Source organism: Pteronotus mesoamericanus, unplaced genomic scaffold (assembly GCF_021234165.1).
Source record: "Pteronotus mesoamericanus isolate MK-2021 breed Mesoamerican mustached bat unplaced genomic scaffold, CSHL_Meso_final scaffold_99, whole genome shotgun sequence".
In the NCBI taxonomy this organism is placed as follows: domain Eukaryota; kingdom Metazoa; phylum Chordata; class Mammalia; order Chiroptera; family Mormoopidae; genus Pteronotus; species Pteronotus mesoamericanus.
The window spans coordinates 9,323,564-9,350,908 of NW_026555330.1; the positions used below are offsets into that span (position 1 = coordinate 9,323,564).

Sequence of the window (27,345 nt, forward strand, 5' to 3'; positions counted from 1 at the left end):
CATAAGCTCACTATTGTACCAGGGCATATTTTGCTCAGACATGTTACTTTGCTTTACAGATATCATTATCCGACATCACCGAGACCTTGGTTAAAACATTTTTGAGGAGGTTCCATTGGGAAAGGTCCTCGACTCTTCTGGGAGGCACATGAGCGAGACCAAAGCTGGAGGGCAGGTGGCCGCCCATTTCTGCCACTCTCCAGAGTCCAGATTCTGGAACCTGGACCCCTCTACTGAAGTCATGCCCACCACACCACTCTGCATGTCCACTCTGGCCTGTCCCTTCACAGCAGTGACCTCTTCTCCCCTCCAGGGCCAAATACAATAGCTCTGTGATCAGGAAGGGGTGCAACAGCCCTCCAAAAGGCCAGGGAGCCTCGATATTTCTCCAGCGTCTGAGGACTGGGCTGCCCTAAGGAGTTCTGGATGCCAGTGAATAACCCTGCCTTGTTTGTTTAAATGTTATGCCCACTTAATTAAACCTACATGATCTATGTACCATTCATATTCTCATCTTCATATATTCTGATTTAAAGCTCTCCTGGCCTTTTTATAATGATTACCGCTTTGCTGTGCTCTCTTTTTCCATTTTGCTGTTGTTCCACTTACTTCTAGTTTTCCCAACTCATTATCCCGCGCTCCAACCTCCATCAGCAGGTGGGTTTGATAACATATCACACTTAAAAATCAGATTGACAATCTCTACTATCATGGTCCTGGTTCTAATTATTGAAGTTTTTCATTTAAGTATCTTCCAAATTCTTGGAAACTTGCTCAGTTGTGTCTCTGGTGCCAAACCAAAGACATGGCTGACCGTGACCCACTGACATTTGAGCAGCGGTCCATCCATAATTGGCCCACAGGGAATGAGGGTAGCCTGACTCAGGTCCCTATTTTAAACAGCAGCACGTCTTTTTAAGACAATAGCACCCCCAACCCCCTGAAAAATACAGCTTTCCTTTTTAAACAAGTGCATTGTTTTTCCTAAATGCTTTTAGTCCTGATTTAATATATTTAAAGAAATATAGCTTTTGTTTCCAGAGCTTTTTTGTACAATATAACAAAACAGAGAGAGTTATACCATGTTGAAACCTTCCCTTGCATTTGAAAACAACAGAAAGATGTATTTCTTGCTTTTCAGTCCCTTTTCTAAGACGCTTACCCCGCCCCCCACCCCAACCTGCCTTTTGTTTAAATTCTAAGAAATCCCACCAGGTTGAGGTCTAATGACAGCAAGTCTGGGATCACAAAGGGCTGTGAGTCAGAAGGGTCTTACATGCCTCTGGTCCCACCCGCAGGCTGGCGTTCGTGAGAAAGTGCGGCAGTAGAAAGTGACAAGTGCGCCTCTACCGGACCAACGCCCTGGCATTTTCTGTGACCCCGGCCCCTCCCAATTCTCCATCACTCGGACCGACGCTCTCTTACCTCCCATGCACCTTTATGTCTGAGATCGCGTAGAAGTAGCGCGCCAGGTGGAGCTCATCTACATATATTTCCCCGACGGCGGGTCTCAAAAGCCGGATCCTCAGGTCTGTGACTGTGAAGAAATCTCGGAGCTTCTTGGTTGTATCCAGCTGCCCGTACAGAGAAGCCATATTGCGTAGCCACGGCCCCGCAAAAAACGCGAACCTGTCTTTGATCTCAAAGTGGATTATTTTGCTGTTGGTCATATACCCTGTGGAGTATTCTTCGGTGCAAATGATCTCTAAGACCGTGTGCTGGGAGAGATCCTTCACGGATTTGGGGTCCATGTGGAAGGCATCCAAGCAGTCTGTGGCGTAGTACTGGTAGGGCTGCCATGTTCGCCCATAATCGAGGGACTTCTCCAGGATCATTTGGTCCGGACGCCCCGACTCGAAGGTGATGACGATGTTGTCTGTGAGCTCGATGGTTTTGCTCCAGGACAGGGTGATGTTAACCTGGAGAGGCTTGGGATAGTCCTTCCAGGTGGCGGACTGCCAAAAGGTGGAGGGGTGTCTTCCTTCAAAATCAAACATCAGCTCAGGGGGGTGTGCCAGCTCGGGGGTGCTCGCGTCACACTCGTTATTGCACATGTAGGGGTTGCCCTGCGGGAGAAGAACAGAAGAGGCCGCGTCAAAACCTGGGGCGAGACCTGAGTCTCACCATATTGCTGTCGGGGAGGAAGAGGCCAGGAAAGAAAGAGAAAAAGAAGAAAAAACCTGTGTGCAGTAATCATTTTTATTTGCCCTGACTGGAATCTCCCGTATACTCGCTTGAAAAAAATTAAAAAAAAAGAGAACTAGGCTAATTTTCTGGTCTTGTTTCCTTCCACGGGCTTTAAGGAAGGGAAACAGTTTATTTATCCCATATGTGTGAGGCCCGTAATGTGGTCCCAGAAGCACAAAGACACCGAGCGGCTGTCTCACAGCTCAGTACCTCCGCGTCCTCCCAGGAAGATGCTTTAGAAAAAGCAGGGAAATTCCTGCGTGCCTCAAGGACGTTCCTCAAGAGCACAGTTCTTTCAAAAGCCGTTTTTCAAACAGAGCTTTAGAATTAGCAATGAGCCGTAGATACCCGTGTCCTATTTGGGAAACAATACCCCCGTGCGATGTTCCGGCTCCTTTCTGCTTTGCCTCGGATCCATCATTCTTACCTGGGTCCCTGCTTCATGAAGCCTGTTTTCAAAGCATTCACTTGATGCACCACAAATCATTAGAATGTGGAATGCTTCAGGCTCTGGGGCTTGGTCCAAACATCTGCCATCCCGTTAGCTACAGGCACGGGGATTGCCTGGGGTGGGCATGTGCGCCAACTTAGCAGAACCGGAAATTCCAGTATAAAATTAGGAGGGCGATGCCAAGAGCCAGGGACGCACTGACTTGTCCCTCTGTGCTGGCCATAGTCAACTGTCCACAGAGGTCGACCGTGACCGTTGTCTTCCCTCTCACAAAGGCCACTTCCTTCAGAGGCCGACCCAGCAAGAAGCTGGAAGTCGGTCTCCTTGCCACCCCACAACAAGTGACAACACCCAAGAGCTGCTCTCAGCTGTCCTCAGGAGCTTCTGCAGCAAACAACCAGCCCCCTGAGTTTTGTTTATCTTGTGTTTAAGAAAATACGTAGTGTCCTTTGGAGGCAACCATTCAGGTATTTCCGGCTGATCCTGTCCAGGGTAATCACAAGAATCGACATTCTGACATCGCCCTCAGGCTTTCTGCTGTAATTACAATTAGGTTCCCCCTCCCCCTTTGTCATCAACTCAGAACTTGCCACCGGACCTGGAGGGTGCGCGAGCAGGCTCTCACATAATGATTTTACACTTTAGACGTCGATGCTCAGTTACCAGCTGACGCGTGTGAAATGGAAGATGAACATTGGAGACCTGCTCCGGCCTCCCCAGGGGCAACTCTCCTCCCTCGTCAGCTAATACTTTCACCCCCTCTTCCCCATTAACGCAACCGAATCCCGACGCCGGCAACAGGTTTGGGGGCCTCGCGTAGAATTGAGATGGGGCAGGGGAAAGAAGAGAAGGTCCGTTATCTGAGGGACAGAACTGTTTCAGAAATACATTCAAAGCATCGGTGATAATGGAAATGTTGCTGTACTTCAGTCTCGAATTTCAATTCCCTCTGCCTGATCGCAGCGTCTGTGGCACTATTTATAGTAACCCCTGCAAAACCAGCCGAGAGGGGAAAATAAGTTTCTGTTCCAGGTGGAATAAATCATGAAATGTATTATTATTTAAACTCTTTTAAGCATAGCAGAGAGCCAAAAGCAAAGCTCGGCAAACAGGCAAAGGCTTTTTATGGAGGGCTATAAATATTGTGGAATCTGTCAGGATTTATACATTCTAAATATATGTAAGTGCACATTTTACTGGAAGGGGTCAGATTTACACAAATCACACCTTCATTCGAAATTTACTGAAAAAAAAATAGTCCCTTCAAAATCTGTCAGCATGTAGCCATCTGCACAATCATGAGTTTGGATGCTGCCACCTTCCTCCTGACAAAAGCGCCTTCATCTAAGGTCAAGGGTACCGAAACCCAGGATAGCAACACCGCGGGGTCCCCTCCGTGAGCTATCAGACATCTGTGGCAAGTCGTGTTGACAGATAGCATTTCTCTGACTTCAGCATAGATGCACGAAACTTCTCAGATGGGAAGAGGGCAAAGAGACAAAGGGGAAGACACAGCAGACGGATTCTGGGAAAAGGTCAGTAGCTCGCAAACCTGTCTCAGAAAATACACTTGGAGATGTCCGTCTAAACAGCATTCATGCCTATAGGCAATCCAAGGGGTTGGTAAGCAGCATTTAGCATTTATTTAGCATTTATTGGCCAGTCACCTGACCACATTATCCTGGGTAATCTTCTTCATCCCTACCTTACAGAAGAGGAGACTGAGGTACAGAGACGTATCAAGGAACTTGCCCAGGGTCTGTAAGGGGCAGAGCCAGGACCCTCTTCGCCTGCCCCGTCCTGGCCTGTTCAACGCCCAAGTCAATGGATCCCCCGTGACGCAGCCCAGCCTGAATGCAGGGCTGCCTCGTACAAAAGGAAGGGCCTGAGCTCAACAGAGTTTGGGAAACACAGCCTAAGGGTTTGTGTCAGACAGCCGCAGCGAGCATTGCCATACATCCAAGGTGCCCTCAAGTTAAACTTCCCTGAGCTTCAGGCAGTACCTAGTGTCAAAAACTTATCTGACCATGGCCCCTTTTTTAGTCTTAGGGACCCCTGTTTCTATGGCACACGGCTAGTGTTCCCAAGGGCACCCTTTGAGATTCTCTGCCTTGTGCTGCTCTTAAAATGGCAAACGCATGGGTGCCAAACAACCCAAAGCTGCGTCTGTCGGGCGAAGACGTGCCTGTGCCAAGCGCTCAGCCCCTGCGTTTTACCACGGGGACACGCGCCCGCTGGGGCTGAGCAGGACAGCAGCTCCGGGGGACTGCTTACATTGACATCGCGGTGTCAGCTGTCGGAACACATGCCAGGACAAGGAGCAAGTTTCATTGCTTTGCACTGATCTGGTGCTTTAGGCACCCAAACAAATGAGAGAAAAGCTTCATGCATTCGGTAATTGTCTATGATACTTGATAACTATTGATTGCCTACTTTATCACTATATTTAAGGCCCTTGTCTTGGCTCCCAAGATCCAGCAGTAAACATATCCAAGTCCTTGCCTTCATCCATCTTAGTTGGAGGAGAGGCACCCAGTAAACAAATAGATAATGTTTGATAATGTTACATGCTATGGAGAAACATAAAGCCCATTAAAGGGGAGAGTGGCATTGGAGGAGGGATTCTGATTGTAATTTTATATGGGGAGGTCACAGAGAGCCTCTCCTCGATAACGTGACATTTGAGCAGATTAAGAACAATTCCCAGTTTACACTGGAGATGGTCAGAGGTTGGCAGTTACGTCCTTCATCTGACTTTATTCTTCTTAGTGGTAATTTTAACAGCATAACAATTTATTGAAGTTGATGAGTAAATAAATCATTTCACATGAGAATATAAACCAAATGACTGCAGATACAAAAGAGAGAGAGAGAGAGAGAAATCAATGAAACTTCTTATTTCCTACTCATGCTCTTTGAGGAGATTAATGATTTGATGGCCATTAACATAACTTACAGAGAGACAGGGATATTGAGAGAAAATCCTCAGGCTGAAAAATGTTATTCTGGCCTCCCGAGAAGAAAGCCTGCATTTCAGGTGAGAGAGAAAGAAAAGAAAAAGGACAAAGGAGCCGAAAACGTTGGCGTCCTAGAAAAAGAGAGCCTGAGGAGAGATTTTGTGCTAAAATATTTAGTGTAAATATTTCACATGGTTGTGATCTGTAATACTGTTGTTACAGAGAATTATCAATATAAAAATAATTGCTGTTAAAGGGATTAGATTAATTACATTTTCAACTACTTCAACCTCACCCTAATCCTCTCTAATACCATCAACAAAGAAATTTATATAAGAAAATAACTTCCCCCTCCTTGTGAAAGCAAAGAACTTCTTGCTGCTAAATCCAACAGTTTCAGGCATTAGCAAGTATAAGTAATTATTTTGTAGCCAGCAGGCAGCCTAAAATAGATCTCAGGTCCTATAAGCAACAAACAGATCCTTGGCTGGCTGTCTCTGGACAAAGCAGAAAATATTTATGACTGTGCTGATAATGTTGACACCATTGAGATGCCTAAATAGCTAAACAGATATGGCTGCTAAGTATTTTTTATAACAATTAAAAGAGGAAGAAGGCTGTGAAGTTTAATTTCATTTTAAAAATAACATTAATATTTTACCTCTGGGGGAATGGAAGTTAGTTTTTAATTAGCACTTCGTAGCCCAAGTGGAATATGTTGTTATTCTTCCCTAATGTGCTTTCGGAACTTAGAGGGATAAATATATTTTGAGACATGCTCTCACTGTTTCTACTGATGGAAGGGCCTTCCTTCTGACAAGTGACACTTTGAAAAAACCCCTGAAAAACCTGTTCACCTGAGATCTGCTAGACCCTTCACAGTTTAAAAAAGAAAAGAAAATCCTACCTAAGCCTTATCAACGTGATACCTGCGGTCCTGCCATTTTGGACTTGCCCTTCCTAGCTCTACTTAGGGCAAACTGCTGGGGATGACAGTTGGAAACTAGAGGATTCCCACGGGGGGGCTTTGCCACTGCCTTGTAAGTTACATGCCACGCGAGCACACACGTACGTACAAGCGGTGGTGAGAAGCATTTGGGGTCACACGCCGACCGTGAAAAACAGTGAGGCAGAGCGAGCTCCCACTCACTTGCATCTGGCTAGTCCTTGCCTGTGTCCTTGGTGACACTCGTAGAAAGACACAAAGGAGCAGAAACAGCATTCTGGGATGGCAGCCCTGACCTGTTCTCCCCGGGACTCTGAAGCAGACCTCGCGGGGGCTCTGCCACTGCAAGGCTCCGAACAGCCGGAGTGAGGGCTCGCATCCTTCGTCTACGCGCTGATCACAGGCTCAGCTCTGACGAGCCGTGGGCGCTGCGCTCTGATCGCTGCACCTCTGGGCCCGACAGCCTCCTTTGCAGCTCGCTGGGGGCCAAGGGGCAGGGCAGTTTCTGGGAGGTTGCTGATCGGTCTCTTTACATCAGAGGTGGAATTTGGGGTAGGAAGGACCCTTATTCTAATCCCTCCTTGGAGCTTCTCTGTCCCTCCTTCCTTCCCCAAGTCCCGTCGGCTTCTGGATCCTTGCTTGGCTCCTGGGTGGGGAAGGCACCTCTTTCATGTCTTCTCGGAAAACACTCGGACTATGATGAGCCTGGGAGCTGATGTCTGTGGTCACCCCAGCTGCCCGCTCCGGGCTTTGTTACTGGCGTTAGGGAGGACAGAGAGACATCAGAGCCGGAGGGAAGTACAATCCCAGATGGCGGACATCTATTCCAGAAAACTAAACGGTAATTGTCTGCACTGTGAATACTGACTGGCCGTGATGACCGTAGCAATGGGGATAAACCCTGTGCGTCCTCAGACAGGAAGGCCCACAAAGTGGCAGGTTCTGTGGACATAAAAGGCATCAATCCCTACAGGCGCCGGCATAGTCTCACTTGTGACCTGCCCTGTTCATCGGCACGCTGGGTCCCAATGCGGGGTCACAATATAGGCTGAATATTATGGGACTGTCCCAGGTTTAGCCATTCTGAAACTGCTGACAAAACTACTCATGGATTTGTCAGAGTGCAAATCTCAAATTTTCGTCTGGGAAATATGGCCGCTCTGAGCATAAGAGAGGATAGAGAACTTGTTTTTTTGAACTGTGGAGTCAGAAACGGACTACTGTGTTCTCCAATGACACCCTGTGCTCATCCCAAGGATTCCTTCCTGGCACAAACACAGGCTCAAGGCCTGGATTTGCTCCCGGGCAGGATGAACACCACGTGGGCTTTTTAACTCAGGAATAAAGGCGGGAGGATTTAACCTTCCTGCAGCGAGAAAACCAGAAGCCACGTTGCAGATTATGAGCCATCAGAGTCCTCTGTGTAAAGCCCCGCAGAGGATTTTGGGAAGGGTTTTCAGACTGGCCAGGGCTTCACAGGTCACAACAGACCAAGTTTCTAAGAAAGAGCTAAATGCATTCTCAAGCCACAAGCCACAAAAGTGGATCCTCTGTCACAGTCTAAATTGTTACGCTGCATATACTGAAGAAAGAATAAATATTAATGGATCAAGGAAGGTTGGGAGTGAATGTCGACAGGAAAACACCGTAGTAAGATGACACTATTGTAACTGGTAGTAAAAATGCTTTTTTATCTTTTATCGTCTTAAAAAAATAGTACTTAAAAATCTCCGGTTCAATATTTTGTCTTGCATTGGCCTGTGTGGCTCAGTTGGTTGGAGTGTTGTCCCAAAACCAAAAGGCTGAAGTTCGATTCCTGATCAGAGCACACACCTAGGTTGTAGGTTCAGTACCCAGTCTGGTTGCATAAGAGAGGCAACAATTGGTGCTTCTCTCTCGCATTGATGTTTCTCTTTCTGCCTTCCTCCCTCCCTTCCTTGTCAAAAAAGCAATAAAAAAAATATTTAGTCTTCTAGGTGGTCTCAAAATAGATCAGAAAACAAACACTTAAATCTTAATAATAGAACGTTGAAGTGAGCTGTCTGCATTTTAGGTTAAAGTAACTTGAGGGGAGTTAAAACATCACGGAAGTGGGAACGTTGGGAGTCCCGATAGCACCACGCTGTGTAATTAATTAGTTTGAGCATTTTGAAATCTGAAAGTTCTGACTGGGTCCTCAAAGACAGTTTCCTTCTCCCCTCACAGGAAAAGGAAAGTCCAGGACCCACTTGAAGTCCACTTTCTGAAAGCCACCAACTTCAAGAGGGTATAGAAACACCAATGCATCCCCAGCTGAAGGTGCCTTCGTGAGAAGCATGAAGACATCTTCCTAATGTGGCCCTTTCCAACGCAATCGCTTTCCAGTGAGTCCCTCCTGACTTCTCACACTCCTTATTCCTGTTGAACTCCTCTCTTCCAAACTCAGTAGCTGTTTGTTGGGTATCTACTGTGTTCAAGACATCGTGAAGAACACAGAAATAATACAACAATGTTCTCAATTCAGTAGTGGAGAGCAGACTAACACAAGCAACAGTCTCATGTTTCTCAGATCAGTTACTTGTGCTTCGAGAGAGAACACACTGGGCATTCTTGAGGGTAAAGAGTCCCCAACGACACCATGCAAACCCTTGGAGTGCCCAGTCTACCCCTCGGTACATAATTAATTAAAAGTATTTTTATAGTAAAAGCAGACAGACATTATATAGAGTAAAATGCAAAAAGAATTTGCAAGCAATTTTAGGAAAAATCACCAAGACACTTCACGCTTGGAACACATTAGGAGGTGTGGGTCAAAACCTGCCGGACAGGGTATGAAGACACAGGTGTCTGGAGGGCTCGACTTGGCGACGGTTATTCCATTTCACCCTTTTTCCCGCACAGGAGGCGTCACCCAGACTCCCCGGGAGCGACTGTAGCAACACCAGCCTCACCAAGACTGAGCGGTAGTTTAGACCGTCCCAGGATCAAATTCAGCCTGAACAGATTCGCAGAGCCCCGCCCCTGAGGCAACCTGGGCAGCACTCTCCACACACTAACATCTCCAGCTTTACAAAAAAAAAAGTGACTTTGTCATCTTCCTTCCACCACATTAAGACACATAATATGTACCACAGGGGTGTGTACATAAGAAATACCTAGTGGGTTCCATCCCCGCCCATCAGGAGTTCTGGTTCAACAGATTGGGTCGGACCCAGGAGCCTGCATGACTCGGTCGTGGAAACCTTCTGGACTGCACTTCGATCAGCACTGGCGTGTCGTTAGTGAGAACCAAGACTCTGGGTTCAATAGGCCTAGTGGTAGACTCCATGCTACCACTTAGCTATTATGTCATTATGGCCAAGCTACTTTGGTTGAGCCATGCTTTCTTCTTCTTTGAATTCACTGTAATGATAGATACTTCATGATGTTAACTTGAAATAAAATTGCACGATGCGTGTTAAGTGTTTAGCATCTCTCAGGCATGCAGTAAGTGCTTAATAATGAGCAGTTAGCATTAAATATGTCCTCCCCATAGTCCTTGACTTGAGAATGACAGCACATTCTTCCATTTTCCAAGCAGGAAACCTGGGAAGCCTCTTGTATTCCTTCTTTTTCCTCAATCTATTCACCAACCAAGTTCTCTAGATGCAACCTATCACCACAGCTTTGTTCACAATGCCAATGCTTTCCTTAGTGTTAAAAATATTTTCTCCAGAATTACTGTAATAGCCTCTTAAATGGTCTCTCTCCCTATTATATCATCCTCTTACAGACTAGTTTCTACGTAGCTGCTACAATGATCTTTCTAAAACCCACGTCTAACTGAATCATGCCCCCTCTCAAAGCTCTTCAAGGGATTTCTCATTACCTTCAGGAGTACAATTCAAATTCTTTAGCATAGCTTGTAAGGTCCTTCAAGATCTGGCCTCTGTATTTTTAAACTTTTTCACTTATTCATGTTCATACCTCATGAGTTAATCATATGTATGCGCATATATGTATATTATATATACACATACACTCATATATTTGTGTATATATATTACATACATACATACATACATACATGCCATACAGTGGACCATATACATTGTCATGCAACTCATATTAAGTTCCAATTGTTTATTTTTATGTTTCCACTATTAGAGTTCTACAATGAGATAGAGAATTGGCACATAGTAAGTGTACAACAAAAATTTATGGATATAAAGAAAGTAAGGAAAGTAGAAAGACAGGAAGGCAGGGAGGAAAGAGACTAAATAGGATAAATTAAGTAGATCTGAAAGTTTGGGAGGGCCAGGAGGGATCTACCCAGAGATCAGTGATTGGGGATCAAATAGGTCACGAAGCTTTGCAAACTACCCAGTTTCCAAAGTTGTAGATGGGATTGGTAAGGTGCAACATACAGTAAAACACAAAAGAGAACCAAACAAAACCCACAAAAGTCCAACTCCAGGTGCAGAATAGCCGTGTGAGCGATGGATGGAGTCCCTGGGCCTTGTGTTGGGGTTGGAGGACAAAGACAAACGGCGTGAGCTGAAATGATGTCCCAGTTCCTTCTTGGGGTTCATTTTATCTTTGTTTTTCTCCATCTATCATAACAGTATTTCTCTGGTGGCTTTAGAGCTGAAGATCTCCATTCCTCATCCCATCCTGCCTTATGTACCCAACCACAGCATCTTTCCGAGTTTACAGGAGTGGCAGAACACCAAGAGTTTTGTTGGTTCTTGGGCAATTATGGAGAACTAATTAAAACCAGGGGAAGAAGCAGAGTTGGTTACCTGTTAATTCCACAATGCCCAGGCATGGACATGCCTCCATGGTGCAAATCCTTGAAAAATGTAAGATGTGATAATGTGGCGATGGGTGGAAGAGAAAAAAACGTACACATTTTGCTGGAAAGAAGGGAGTGGTCTTTGTTGACTGCATTGCAGCTTATACGGCTCTCCTAATTACAGGGATCCTGAGACTCCTCCCGGGGTCCAGAGGCTGGTTCGCTAGGAAGCTGATGACGCTTACATCTCAGAGCTACTCAATTTCATAAGCTGCTTCTCAGGCCTGGTAGCTCAATGTGTGTGTGTGTGTGGGGGGGTACTATTGCATCTCTCTTTTTTAAAAAGAGGGCCCCCTTCCTGGAGCTGTACAGGCTCATCAAGTCTGGTGTTGGCCCTGTCTTGGCCATAGGTGGTGTCTTTCAGAGCCCACTGAACTAAAACAACTCTTCCTTCTCACTTCCTATTCCTTCTTCTCAGTGAACTGAATTCCCTTTTCCCCTAAAAGGTTCTGTCTCAGCATTACCACATTGAAATACATTTTCTCAAAATCCAATTTTCTTGCTCAAGTTCATACCTGACTTTTATATATAATATGGACATAATATACCAATATTTATTATATTTGTAATATACCAATATTTCTTTAAAATGTGAATTATTTTATTCAGGTCAATAGATACATAATTCTCCTGGTGGATTAGCAACAATAAATATAATCTTCATTTATTTGTAAGGCTGGAGTGGCTTCTAGTCTACCAAAGCAAACTGATAAAAAATATTAAGATACTTTTATGTGCCAAGCATCATTTTATGTTATAGATTAGTTTATAAATAAGGCTGAGTTGTCCTGACTGGAGTGGCTCAGTGGGCTGGGTGTTGTCCCACAAAATGAAAGGTCACAGGTTTGATTCCCAGTCCGGGCACATGCCTGGATTGCAGGTTCACTCCCCAGTCACGGTGTGTACGAGAGGCAACCAATCAGTTTCTCTCCCCCTCCCTTTCTCCCTCCTTCCTCTCTCCCTAAAAAAATATTTTTTTCTTTAAAAAAGGCTGAGTCCTCTTTATCAGCTACAGTGCAGTAGCAAGACAAAATTGAGAAAAATGTATCGTTTTGAAAATATGAAAATGTATTAGAGAAGGCTATTCTGGGTAGGTTATATATAAGTGAATTCTCTAATTTCTGGACAATATTTGTAAAAATGCATTGTTTAAGAGGGGTATGAAAGTTGGAAAGTCATTATAAATGATTTAGAGAAGGCAGAGTCTTGGTTTCCAAAGATGTCTCAAGTTTGCAAAGGTGAAGGAAACATTCTCTTTTCTTGGAATGGAGAAGAGGTCAGCGATCACTGAACAGCTTCCACGGTTAGGAATAGTGAGCAGGTTTTATATTTCTCATCTCATTTGATCCTCACAGTTCCCTAAGAGGAAAGTATTATTGCAGTTTTAGAGATGAAGAGAGAGGTTCAGCTGTGTCATGGAACCTGTTCAAGACAAGGGTCCGTAAAGATGAAAACCAACCTAACGTTTGAGAGGCCAGGGCGTTGGGCTGTGGGAGATGAGTTTACTGTATGAGGTGAGGTTGATTTTGGAGAACGCCAAAAGCTGGGTAGAAGGGTTTGAGTTTGGTTACCTGGAGAACAGAAAGCCATTTGTGGTTTTGTGAGGAGATATCTCATAGACTTTCTTCATTGGTTTTCCAGGTTCCTTTCTGGGGAAAACAAAAGGTTCAAGTTGAGTCCATTATAAGGAGTTATCGCAATCAAGTCATAAAGAAGAATGAAAAAGCAAGAGTCAGTCAGAATTCTGGGAGTGGGAGCGCAAATAATCCTGGACATATCTTACCATCTTCATAAACAATTCCTGGCAAACTGTAGATGGGCAATAAATGATGAGCAAACAAATGAATACCGAGCAATTTATTTCTGTAATCAGCTTTCTGTTTAACAAAGTATGAATATTCCCAACAATTGAAAAAGGAATTGTATGTCTTCTAATGTCTTCAACTCTTTTATCTGCAGCATGAATTGCTTCAGGGATATCAAGCAAAGAAGCATGATCTTTCGAATTTTCTCTTTGTTTAGAGAGACACAGCCCAAATCTCCCACAGGAGTTCCTACGTCACTTACACATCATGAGATCTGATGGTGAAGCCAGGGAGAGTCTAGAGCTGGCCCAGAGCCTGGTGGCTCTATTGCCCCTGAAGTCTAGGACAGGCCCTGAGACAATCTTAGGAATAGTGGAATTTCGTAACTACAGAGGAGGACAGAATGAAAGCTGGACAGACCGGCTACGGGAAGGCAAGCGAGGAAGTACCTCCCATACTCCAGGTGTGAGAATAAGGAGCTGGACGGAAGAGAACGGAAAGGTGATGGGAGACTCAGCAGGATTTAGAGCGATCGGAAGTGGACAACAAAGGATGAGGAAGAATCGGCGGTGACGCCAAAGTTTCATGCTTGGAAGACAGTGAAAATGGTGGTGACGAGGTCTCTGTCTGAAACTAGTCTAAGATGGGGACACTTTAACTGCCTCATCCCAGCAGAGTTCCTCTTGCAGTATTAGTCTGACATCCAACGTAAGTGAAAAATCAAGAAAATGCCACAGTGATTGGATTCATGATGTGCAACCAACACTGTAAAGCTCTCTACTCTCACTCCTCTCTGAGTATTCCACATGCGGAACTCTTGATCTTGAAATCTTCCGCACCTCACTGCAAGCTCCCATGAGCTCGGTCATGAACTTGACCCGCATAGGCTTCCTTCTCTCTCAGGGTTTCTCCCCCTCCCTCTCTTTATCTTCTTTTAGTCTGTGTATTCTGCTACAAATCCTGTTTCTTTTTATCTTTGTTAAACTTAAAATTACCTGTGCGGATACAGCACATTTCCTTAGGACAATATGGGTTTAAATAATCAACCAGGTGTGATTAAGGAAATAACATTTGGGCAAGTGAACGTTCACAGTGATCCTTTCTACTTCTCATAGCCTAGATCAAAATGACCTTTGCCACCCATCAATGCCAGTAGGTATTTGAGGGCCTTGACGTGTTTGCTCTGGGCAGAAGTCTAAGAAAGGGGATATTCAACCCCCACAGCATCATTATCATCAAGCTATATGAGTACAGAAGGCATGAAAACAAAGCCTAAAATAAGAAAGGGAGTGATAAGGATTCTTGGAGGAATTGTCTGAGCCTTGTGCTTTTCATGCTTGAAAAGGCCAAAGGCAGAGGACTAAAAATTCGTCACAAATTATACTTAGAAGACTGGGAAATGGATGGCCAAAAGTCCAACTACAACAAGGATGCATCTATGGGCCTCCAGAAAGGTGATTAGAAATTCCTCAACCCCATTACTAAGTTATTCTGGAATTTCGGGGAGAGGGTGGAGTGTTTCTGGAGTGAACTGTTCTGGACCAACCTCACAGAGAATTGGTCAATTCTGCTAGGAGAAGAGAGTCTATGGACTTGGCTGTACAGGGAAAAGTACCACTTAGTTAGAGCTGGTTATACTGGCGGCTTACAAGACATATTTGAGTTAAAGTATACGACATAGAGAAATCTAGATATTTGAATGTGTATTTAAGGAAATAAAAATTTAATCTGGCCTCCAAGAAAATGAAAAGGCAATTCATATCCTAAAGAATAAAAAAATATTCTTTTAAAATACCAGAAGGAGAAAAAAAGTACGTGATCAATAATGTCAGATACTTGAGAGAAGATAAGGAGTAAGAAAAATCTTTTTGATTTGTCAGAAAGTGGCTGTCAATTACCTTGGAGATGCTTGTTATAATAGAGTGCTGAGGCAGAATAAGAATGGTGGAATGAATAAAAACAAAAAGAGAGAAAGAAAAATAAGTGGGGTGAAGCAGGGATTCAAAACCCTCATTTGAGAAGTCTGACAATGAAAGGGAAAATGGGATATAGTTTCATGGGGAAGAGGATCAGGTAATGAACTTCTAAGACTGCTCAATCTTTGATGACGGTGCGCAGAAACGTAGTGGGAAAAGAAAAATTAAACATACTCAGCAAGAAGAGGGAAGAGTGAGAATGAGCTGCTAGTATCTGCTTTGTAATTATAAAAACAAAAATGCATCCCCAATGCGAAAAGCTCTCTTCTATTGGCTAAATCTTTCTAGTTAGTAGCCAGGATGCTCTAAGACTAAACTCATTGGATAAATGTCTCCTTTGTTCCTCACCTTCTAATTTCATTAATCTGCTGTGCTTAACTCTCACTAACAGGAACTAATATAAGGATTGATTTGAGGCAATTTCAGATCTTCCTCAATATTAGTTCAGGCCCCTATGAGTGGAAAATCTATTTGTCCTGAATGGATTGCACTGGTCTACTCAAGTGATTTCAGAACTGGGAAGTCAGAAGATATTGAATTTTAAATATTAGATTATTTTATATTGGACTTTGGATCTAATATTAGATATTAAAGTGTAAAATCACATTGTCCTTATTGCTAGCCTTCTTTCCTATCTTGCTGCAGGATCAGTATTGTTTTAGTCCAGTATTTGAGGACTCAGGAGCCTACAGGATGAGGGAAAATATTTACACTGCTCATGGAAGGGTGGACAGCCCAAGCTTTAAAATGAATGTAGCCAAACTTTAAATGTAGTAATTTATTAACGCAGGATGGCCAAATCGTATTTGACTATTGTAACAAAAGAAATATCAGACAAAAGGAAACAAATACCAAGCTAACTTAGAGAAGTGATGAAAACATTTGAGTTGGTGCTGTTGCCTTTACAGGAAACATTCTGACGGCCCTCTGTACAGTCGAGCATGTTGACCCCATCTAGAAGGTAGTAAACAAAAAGAAGTGGCGAGGAGAGCCCTGAGGGTCCAGATGTCCACCGCCAAAGCGGGCCCACACTGCTTTCCCGGCCGCGCCATTTTGACACACGTTAAGAATCTCCAGCATCGAATAACAATTTGAAAAACATTAAAACCCGAAACAAAAGGTGCAATTTTGAACCCTCAAATGAAACAAAATATTTGATTTTTATGGAACTATGAAAAGGCCCATGGCCTTCAGAAAAATAACTGATGGATTTGTTTAAAACAACAATAATATTGATTATAGACCTTTTGTGTTCTAGGACTGTTCTAAGAACTCTATTCCAATTTCTTTACATGTATTAAGTGATTTGATTCTCAAAACAAATAAACTAGCAAACCAAACCTCTGATAAGGTTCTCATTCTTATTCTTATTAATATAAGGTTCTTATTCTAATTTTGCATACGAGAACACTGGGACTTAAGTGACCTGGCAGAATATGACTAGAACCAAATCTAAGTGTTTGTTGTTTTTTTTTTAATGACCAAACTTTTGGTGCACTACGGCGGTTCCTGAGCAACACCTGCCTGATAATTTTACTTTGACTCCCTGATAAGCGCATTCTCTGTGTAGTATGAGTTTAAAATATTTTTCTTCTAATAGTCAAGTACCAGGCAGGCTGCCAATCCCCTGTGGTCCTCGATGGAGCACCAGCCGGGGACTGGGTCGCAGGGGTAAGCCGGCTACCAGAACAGGGGGCCCTGCATGTGATCAAGACCAAGCAGGAGAGAATTTGCGGCAAATCCCAAATTGTGGAGTGGATCTATTTTAAATCCTTTATTTAAAAATTTGTTTTTATTGTATTGCTTTTAGAGGTAGGGGGAGAGAGAGAAACAACAATTTGTTGTTCCATTTATTGATGCATTCATTGGTTGACTCTTGTATATGCCCTGATGGGGGATCAAACCCACAATGTTAGCATATTGGGGCAATGCTCTAACCAACTAGGCTACCCAGCCAGGAGCGATTTTAAATCCCTTTTACCTAAGATCAGGATTCATCCTAAAACCTGAAGTGAAACTAGGCTGGCAAATTTTGTCTAAAGTCAAGATACACCAGTTGCACGAATCAGAGGAGAGCTGAGGCGAAGACCCAAACAGGGCTTATTCGGACATTTATTAGAGCTCGGGCCAGGTGGCTCAGTTGGTTGGAGCACCGTTTCCTGCACCAAAAGGCTGTGGGTTCAATTCCTGGTCAGGGCATATGTGGGAGGCAACCAATAAATGATTCATGTTTCTCTCTCTCTCTCTCTCTTTCTCTCTCTCAAATCAATCAACATATCCTCACACGAGGATTTAAAATATATTAGATTCTGGGTGCAAAGGAGAGGACACGGTCCTAGGAAAAGAGAGAAGAGCCAGTGAGATAAAAGGTTTATAAATACAAAGAGACTGGGAATTGGAGACCAGGATCTTCCTGGGGACATATACAGATTCTGCGGAAGGAGTTGGCAATCAGCGAGCAAAGGCGATCTTCAGGAAATCTGTGCGGAGCCGGATTTACCTAAGAGGCCCAGGAGAGATATCCCGCGTAGGGATTCACAGTGGGACTCTGTATTCAAAACACCAAGTCAGGTCTCTGCTTCAGTCTCCAGTTTTAGCATCAACAATTAAAATATATACACAAAAATAAAATAAAATAAAAAATAAAAATGAGAAGTCCCACAGCAAGGAAACCTGTCTCATTTTAACCTAGCATCTCCCAGACTTCCTTGACAATTATATCTTTCCTCGTTCTTATTAAAACGACGTTGGGCTGGTTGTTTCCTAGAGGTGACTTTGGGAGATGCTGGGTGAACACCACTAGGAAGAGGGCACAAAGTGGCCCATTTGGGGAGCCGAAGGAAATACTGGACCGTCTATTTTTACTTGTATTATCTCATCCCTTAAAATCCCTTATTTAGATATATTTATCATGTACAAATATGTTAGTGCAATAGACCAAGGGTCCCATTTTATATCATTGAACAGGTGTATCAAGTGGGTTTGCGGACAATCAGGAAAGGGATGAGACCACTTTTCAGGTGGACGTTTTTTGCCGGAACACATCCTAACCTGCACCCAGTGGGGGCCGCTCCCCATTTTCCTCTCCTTTCTGTCCCTGTGGGGTTTGTCCAGGTGAATTCTTGCCCATGGTGTCCCTTTCAGCCACTGAGAGCTGTGTGTGGTAGGAGCAGCATCACCTTAAACAATGGCCCGGGAACACTTTAAAAGATAATAAGAATTCTTGCTCCCTTGGATTAAATATGAACAAAAAAATCTAAACACTATACGGTCTTTCATTGTTATTTTACTTTTTAAAAGAAATAATACACAATAGTTCAAACAGAGGTCTTCTGACTAGAATCAACAATACATCTTTTTCTTTCTAATGCTGTTATCTACTTAGGGTCTAATACAGGATTTTAATTAGCAAAAAAAGTAAAAGAGTATGAAAAGCCCCAGCTTCTGGGTAAAAAAAAAATGAAAAAAAATAAAAGGAAAATCCACGTATTCATTACAGTTATGTGGATTTATAAAAATCCTCCCCCCCAAGCCTTTACAATTCTAAGTTTGCTAACATCCATTTTAAGAATACAATCTGGATTCTCCAGGATATTATTAACCCTGAAATATGCAATTGTAATTAGTTACTAAGTCGTAACATTTTTATCCATGATCTGACTGCAGGGTATCAACAGAATGTGGAAGTAGAATGTAAAAGTTGTTCATTTTGGAGACACAAATATAACTCTCAGATTTAAAAAGAAGAGAGAGAGAGGGAGAGAGAGAGAGAGACTCGTAGACACAATAGACACAGACAACAGTGTCCTGATCGCCAAAGGGAAGGGGGGAGGTAGTAGAGAATAAAGGCGGGGGGCGGGGGGGAGAAATGGCAATGAGGGAGACTTGACTTGGGATGGTGACCACACAACACAACACACAGATGATGTGTGATAGAACTGCACACCTGAAACTTACATAATTTTATTAACCAATGTCACCCCCATAAATCCAATAATTACCAAATGAATAAATGAACAAAATGAAAAGAAGAGATGGAGTGCTTGGGGGGGTCTGGATCCCCTTTGAACCGACAACCAAGAGAACCCTGACTATCACCAAACAGATCGAACGGCTGCTTCTAACTTAAAAAAATCTTAGCGTCATCTGCCAACTGTCAGAGTTTCAGGTTTTCAAGTAAATCGCTGTCTGCGTTGTAATAATCAGGTAGATTGGAGGCCACAGGCTCGGAGCCCGCAGGGACCAGGCAGGCAGAGTCAACCCGAAAGGAACCGCGTGCTGGGGTCGGGGCGACCCGAGGACACGGCCACGGGATTCAGGGAGCCGGCGCCAGTCTCTCCAGCTGATGGCTGCCGCGTAGGAATTCGGGGCCGGCTCTGCCAAAGTCTCCCATTTTGCAAGAGAGGCTACAAAGCTCCAGATTATAAGGGATCTCTCAGCAGTAAAAGTCGCGGCAGTTTTTGAGAAAACGTTGCCCATGACGAACCAACCACCACGAGGGGTGAAGATGAAACCCCAGGCACCGGTGGGCAAACTCTCCCCTAGCAACGAGCTTCCTTGGGCCGTCAGTAATTGTGTTTCATTGGCTTCGGAATATCAAAGACCGCGGGCTTTGGAGGCCGATGTCTCCGTCTGCGCTCTCGCTCGGCCGCACCACAGTTCTGGAACCTGGCGCACGCGACCTGTCCTCCCCAATACTTCAGCTCTTCGGCCATCACACAGAGGGCGACGCTAACCTGAGCCACAGTCCTGACGAGTATATCACATAAACACCCTGCCTTTCCTTTAAAATTGACTGTATCCTTTTACTTCCATTTTGCTGCCAATGGTGAAATGAATGCGAATTTTTGGGGGGGTTTTGCTGTGTGTGTGTGTTTGGAGGGTTTAAATACTCAGGACGGCTTTTTATATGGAGGCCATGTAACATAGAAAGAACACAGACTAAGGTCAGGCCACTCTCATTGCATTCTCGTCAAGCTTTTGAGTCCTCTGTGCATCTGCCAGTGACCACCAGACTCTCCGCGCCCCCAAATCAGGTCACCCGGAGGCAGCGGTGAGGTGGTTTTGGCTTGGCTGCCGGAGCCAGACAGCCTGGGTTCGAATCTTGGCCCTGCCACTGAGTGGCTGCGAGACATTGGACATGCTACTGAACTTGCCAGGTTTCGGCCCCCGCCCCCCATAAAGTGGGGGTGGTGGGAGAACACCTTACTTCTAAGAGATAAATAGAACATGGTAAGTCCTTAAAATGGTGCCCAGAACACAGCAAGTGCTTGATAAATGATAGTTATTTATGAAGGATCTAAGACACCATGGATACTAAAAAGTGCGTGCCATTGTATAACATGTCGAGGAAAGGAAATGGATTCAAATTAAATTGTGACATAATGTTTTCTTATTAGAATTTTTATTTATACTTAATAAAAAGGTCTCTAGACCTAAGTATAGAGTTGCATCACTCACTACTCCTGTGCGTATATGAAAAGAAAAACATACACAATGAACTGGTGAGGCTGACCCGCCGAGTCGCTGTGAAACACTGCGTTGTTCCTACCCGCGCCTTGCTGCCCAGTGCCCAGTGTCTTCCGAGCCACTGGGGACGTTGGAAACGCCTCATCTCCTTTCCCTCTTCCTGCTCCTTCTCCTTCCGATTTCTAAACACCCTTAATTTCAAAATGTTTCCAGGATGGATATAATAGAGAGCATAGTACAGTAACACCCCATGGACCCCAAACCCAACTCTTTTAACAAAGTGCTTTTACCATCTGCAGGATTCCCACTCCCCCACCCCCCGCCGGGGTCCCCATGCTTATTTTGCAGGTTTTGATGCCTGCATTTTCTTGATCTTATGAGAAGACGCCAAGTGAAGGTCCTCCCTCTTATCGCGCTGAGATGGTTTGCGTTTGGAAACATCGAGGGGGCTTCCCTTGTTCAGTCAGGGCAACAGGATCCCCGGCCAGGCCCGTGCATGTGTGGGAAAGGACAGCTTCGTCCCAGCGGCTGCCTGTCGGACTCTGGATTGGGATGTGCATCCTGACCTCAGCCGTGTTAAAATGATGGGGGGAAAGTGCACTTTCAGATTGATGCAGTGGAACATTGTCACAAAATATGTGCCAAGGGAGATGGGACCCTTTTCTTTATTTCTCATCAATGACTTTATCTGTGAATAACTCTGGCAAAACAGGTTCTTGGGTGACATAGTCTCTACTGTGCCGCGCGCCCGAGGATGTCTTCTCATTTGAATGAGGCACGACTGTCCCCCAGGAGTAGCAGAGTTGCTCCGTCATCCTCTGGTCTATGGAAATGCAGGTGAAAATGATGCTGAAAGGCAAAGTGAACTCTCGCTGCAGGAGCCTAGTGTTTCTACTCTGGAACTTATGAAATTCATCACCACCATCTTCCATAATTTAAAAATTACAACAAGAAAGAGTTTGTGCCATTTCCCTGATGACTAAGTTACCTAGGCCATGATAAACTCTTTTAACTGCTATTTTGGGGTCCTTTTCTCCCCAGAATTCTAAAATATAGCTTATTCTATCTCCAATGATGCATTTTGATCCATTTGGCGAGTCTATAGGTTTTATCTTCATCACTGACCTCTCTGCCCATTCTATTCTGGCTCATTTTTTAAACCTGTGATTTCATTTTCTCAGTATTCTGGGTATAGCTGATTTGATTATCTGCCATGTCAGGTCTGCTTTTTACTACTTTCAAATAAGATTTTTATTTCAGTTATTGTCATTTTCATTATGGAGCATGCTCTTCTTACCGGGGCCTGCTTTTGCTCAAAAGAGACAATGTCTTCTTTTATTTCATTAGGAATAAAAAGTAGGTAATTTCGAAAACCGTATCTTCTATTTCATGAACTATATCAGATTTATTTCTGAATCCTTATACCCTGGCCCTGTCTGTGGCCGAACTAAGGCTCTGGTTATTCGTCATGGAGACCAGTGTGCTGATATTTTCACCCCTGAAGGTGAGGTTCTGCTTGGAGGGCTTGAGCAGCAGCAACTATTTTGGGGAGAGAGGACTATGATCCTTCCCCCTTAACTCTCAGCCGGTGCTGCCCAGGTTCCAGAGCACCGAGGAGCCACCTGGGGAGCTTTCTGGGAATGCAGATTCCCGGGCTCTGCTCCCACCGCTGGAGCGGCACGCCGGGAACCATCGTTTGCTAAATGCTTACGATGAGGTTTTCAAACATACGCTAACGTAGAAGGGCAGCAGAGTGAGCCATCCTGTACCCGCCACCTACCTTCCACAATCGTCAATGATGTCCTCATCTTGTGGCTTGTTTCCCTATCACCAGCACCCCCATTTTATCTTTTTAATATTTAAAAATAGCTTTTGCTACACTTTTCTTAGAGCCTAGTACAAACATTAGGACTTTTCACTTAAATCTGCAGAAGGCATCCTTTAATGGATGAGAACTTTAAAAAAAACAAAACAAAAACCTAACTATAATGACATTGTCATACTGCCCACTGCATGATGATATGCAAACTCCCCTTGTCATTAAAAAAAGAATGTCTTCTACCGTTACTTCATTGTATCGGGTCCTAAACAATGTCACAGACTGCATTTGGTGGTTATGTTGCTTATGGCTGCCTGTAAAGTCCATGCTTTTAAGAGTAGTTACTCTTAAAACTTCTCCTCTAGGGCCTGGAGAAGATATTGGCACGGAATCCCTTCCAGAAGTGAAATGGTTTGGTCCAGAACGCAAGGCGGCCATGAAGACAATCCGCGCCTTCCAGCGCGGATGCAGGTGGATGTGCATCAGCGACAGACGTGAGGCGAGGAACAAAGGGCAGGGCTGGTTGGAGAAGGAGCCCCCGGTTCGGAGTGGGTCTGCAGCACAAAGGATGCGCCCTAGGAAATACTACAGCCCGTGAAGTCCGCTTAGAGTGGCCTGGCCCTTGGCGAGCTCTCGGGGAGTGCTCGCTGTTCCATTTACTCAGCGGGACGCGTGGCATGGAGTCTGGAGGCCCGGTCCGTGATGGAAAGCAAAAGGAAGAACTGATTAGCATCTATATGTCTTTGGAAAAGCTGGTAAGCATCTGTATGTCTTTCACGATTTAATGTGGAGTTGAAAGGCAGGTGACAGAGGACAGAGGCAGGAGAGAGAGCTGCCTGGGGACAGGGGAGGCTGGCTCTCCAGGGCCAGAGAGGACGAGCTGCGCCACGCAGATCATTCGCTGCGGTGTCCACGCCTGTCCCATTGCTCTTTCAAGCACGGCGGACACCCAAGTCGATCCTCATTAAAGCTGGCACTTTCTGCGGAAGCACCTTTCCTTCCCGGCGAGCGTTTCACCCAGGGCCCAGCAGATGCCGTGGAAGGAGAGAGGTGGACTGCCGCAATTAATATGCACCATTGTGTGCGCGCTGGGCGCTGTGCTCGACACCAATGGTATGACAACAGAGGAGAGGAAATTCATGCTTCCAAGCTACTCCTGGTCCCCTGGGAGAGTCCGGTTTCCACATCTGAGTATAGGGTGATACCATGCCCCAGGGTGATGTGGTGAAAGCAGAAGCTTAAAGGAAACTCCACGGGTTTCCTCTCTGGGTGCTGGTGTAGGGTTCCGGGGTGAGACCCAGTCAACAACTGGCCATGAGAACCCGGTGCCCACCAGGGGCCAGCAGTCGAAGCCATGGGCGATTACGTGAAATGGAAAGAGCAGAAGGTTGGACGTGGAACCTGGGTAACGCCTCCCTGAGCCAGACGAGAACACAAAGGAGGCAGAGGGGTGTGAGCCAAAGGCATAAGGAGAAAAGAAGAAGAGTGGGTCAAGAGAATGGGATGTTTCAGGAGGTGAGAGTGGGGCAAATACTGCAATAAAACACAGTCGAACAAAGAGATTAAAATAACTTCTGAATTAGTGCCCACTTTTGGAAGTTAAATCGAACACTATTATCTTTTTACTTGTTAAATGTAACATTGGTTGAAACAATTTTGAGAGAGATGTAACATCTGCCTTCTCTTACAATGGTGCCGTTCATACACTTTATTATACATGTATACGTACTTTACATACGGTCCTAAGAGTGGATACAATTACTAAAGGCCCTGTGTCTCTGGTTCTTTATAAACAGCCTGATCATTTATAAGCAAACCTGTAAAATCCACATTATCATCTATGTCCGTTTTAAAGATGGAGAAATAGAATGTTCCTGGAGCTGACGTGAAGAAGCGGAAAGGGCAGACGTCAAAGTCCGTCTCTGTTTTCTCACCACAAACCCATTGCTCCCTTTGGGTTTCCACCGCCTGAGCTCAATGCCATCAGCCACATCTACATGGAGACACAGGAAAACTAATGACAAGCAGCAAGGATATGTGATAGTTCCATGTCCATGAAAGAACCTGGATTACTTAATCGCCGATGGAAGCAGGAGGATCTGCTGATACGAGGCAAAGGGAAGGTGGATATATCTATGATGAAGAAAACAAAAGAATGGACCAAAGGTGTAGGTAATGAAGCTTAAAATAGTCATGTCTAAAGAGAACCAGAGAAAAAGAAAATCAAAGTGGCAGAAGTCGCTCCACTGGGCTCCATTTTTAAAAGGGGAGAGCACAATGCTTCCTCCTGCACACCCCAGCCAACCCTCATGTAATTGCACAGCCCCTTTCTGACACTGAGAACTGAACATGGTGTAAGATCCACAGGGTGCCTTTAATTAAAAGTTATTTTCAAAAGCAAACAGGAACGGATTTTGCAAAGGGCAAGTAAAAATCAGATGTCTGAGGGCTACAAAGATTTCACTTATTGGGTGCACTTAGGTTGATAGGATTTTGGATGAAAAAAAAACTTCTGACTCCCGTTGGGTCAGCGCGTTTTATGTGCCGGAACACCTTGAACTTGAGGTGAACGCAGACCCACAACATAGTATGTTTTAAGGTAATGTTATACACTCGTGAATACATAAACGATGGCAACAAAAACGTGGGGAAAACGCGGAGGTGTTCCCGATGAACACTAAGGGATTGTGAATGCACTAATCTCTAGCTCTCTATGGGAAAAGCAAAGCGACCCGCCCTCTTAAACATGGATTCCATTAAACTGAGTATATTTTTAGATCTCCTGCTTCCTTTGATCTTTAGCACCCACCAGATATAGCAGTCAAGGCCTTAATACTTTTTAAAATATGTCTTCTTACTGTCTTGCCAAAAGACGATTACTGACTCACCAATAATATGACATACGTTTGGGTTAGCTTTCTTTTTCAATTTTTAATTACAGTTAATATATAATGGTATAATAGTTCTGAGTGTACAACACAGTGGTTAGACGTTTCTATAACTTACCAAGTGATCACCCCCATAAGTCTAGTACCCACCTGGCCCCTTACGTAGCTGCTACAATATTATTGACTGTACCTTGCCTCCCTGTGGCAGTTTCCGTCACTGGAAATTTGCACTTCTTAATCCCTTCTCCCCTTCCCCCAGCCTCCCAACCCTGCTCCCCTCTGGCACCCATCAATCTGTTCTTGGTAATCCTGAATCTGTCTGGGTTTTGTTTGCTCGTTTATGTTGTTTTTTTAGATTCTACATAGAAGTGAAATCATATGGCATTTGTCTTTCTCTGATTTATTTCACTTGGCATAATCGCCTCTAGGTCCTTCCATGTTGTTGCCAGTGGCAAGATTTCAATCCTTGTCATGGCTGAAGGGGTGTGGGAGCCTGGGGAGGTGGTGGCCCGGAGAGCGGAGCAGAGGACTGGCTCCTTCCCCCTCACCTCTGAGCCGGCCCAGCCCTGGCAGGACACGTGGCCACGAACGGGCGCATGGCCGGCAGGCACAGAGAACAGCTGACCCCCGGGGGACGCCCGGGGAGCGCGGTCTGGAACTTGGGCCCCGCTGGCGCTGCGCTCTAGCCCAAAGGGTCTCAGAGGCTGGTGCGAGTCCGAGCCGCAGGTGAAGCCCTGTCTAAAAGAGCAGCGCTGGGCCCCACCCCAGTCCCACCACATCAGTCTCTGGAGGCGAACCGGGGTCTGCGCCGTCCCCAGGCTCCGCGCTGACTCAGACGGCCTGCGCCGCCGCGCAGCCGCTGCTCTGGGCCCCGGCCCCGGCCCCGGCCCCGCGGCCAGGACGCTCGCTGCTCCCGGGCCCAGATGGTGCCGGCTGCCTGCAGCTCGGCCCTGGCGGCCAAGGTCCTGGTGGCTGCCGCTGCCTGTCACATTGACTCTTTCTTTTCAGGGTCCTTTGTCTGCTCTCCACCATTTGGAATCCAAACGAAACGAAATGAAACAAACAACATACTTTAAAAATTAAGAAACTAGGAAAGTCTGGAAAATATTGAGAAGAAAAATATCACGTATCATCATCACACCATTCCGAGAGAACCGCTGTTAAGGCTGCAGTGGATTGTTGCCACTGTATTTTCAGAAAGTCACTACTATCCTCTTATGAAATCGTGTGCCCCATTTAAAAAAATTGTAGTTTTCACTGAGTGGTATGTGCTTTTATACATTATTTCATGTGATCCTCACAGCATCCCTATGAATAAGGCACAAGTGTGCCCCCCCCCCATTTTAGAGATTTAAAAATTGAAGCTTAGAGAAGTCGTAGCAAATAGTAGCAAGGTGCAGGTTGGAACCTGGGAACATAGTCTCTTTTCTACTTTAATATTGTATATATGCATATTTCCAAGATATTGGAAACATTTTATAAATAACATTGCTAATGGCTATATACATTTCTTTTCCTGAATTCTACCATTTGCATACTGGATGCTCTTAATCCAAGAATGGATTATAAATTCCCGTATTGTTGTAATCACTATCTTCATAAATTTAGTTTTTTTCCTGTTTCCAATTATTTCCTTAGGAGAAATCCCTAGCAAACGAGTCAATACATCAAAGAGTATAAATATCAAAAAATATAATTCTTGATGGATACTGCCAAGTTGTTTTTAACAGGAGATTATAAAAATTTCTGCACGTCTTTCATCTGCTCTGGTCAAAATGCTGATGTAGCCATTTCTCATTTTTCCTGGTTATAAATAAATCCCAAGTGACCATGTTTGTATATTTATCTTGGCCTGACTTTCTGGTTATTTCTTTAAGTTAAATTTCTAAAGATGGAATGGCTGCGTTAGTGGATATATACATTTTAAAGCTGTTAAAACTTACATTATTAAATTGTCTGCCAGAAAGATCACAGTTACACTCCCATCAGCAGGGAATGTGGTGAGCTTTTCTTCGCGCCCTCGTCCACACCAGA

The 27,345-nt window shown here is 44.6% G+C and overlaps 1 protein-coding gene across 2 annotated transcripts in view; it reads right to left on the reverse strand.

Moving 5' to 3' along the window:
* NTNG1 (netrin G1) overlaps positions 1-27,345 on the reverse strand; it is a 247,003-nt gene that overhangs the window by 122,355 nt on the left and 97,303 nt on the right. For both annotated transcript variants that reach the window (XM_054564706.1, XM_054564705.1), the window contains exon 2: positions 1,426-2,066. In XM_054564706.1, the coding sequence (XP_054420681.1) occupies positions 1,426-2,066 (641 nt within the window). The remainder of the gene's footprint in view (positions 1-1,425; positions 2,067-27,345) is intronic.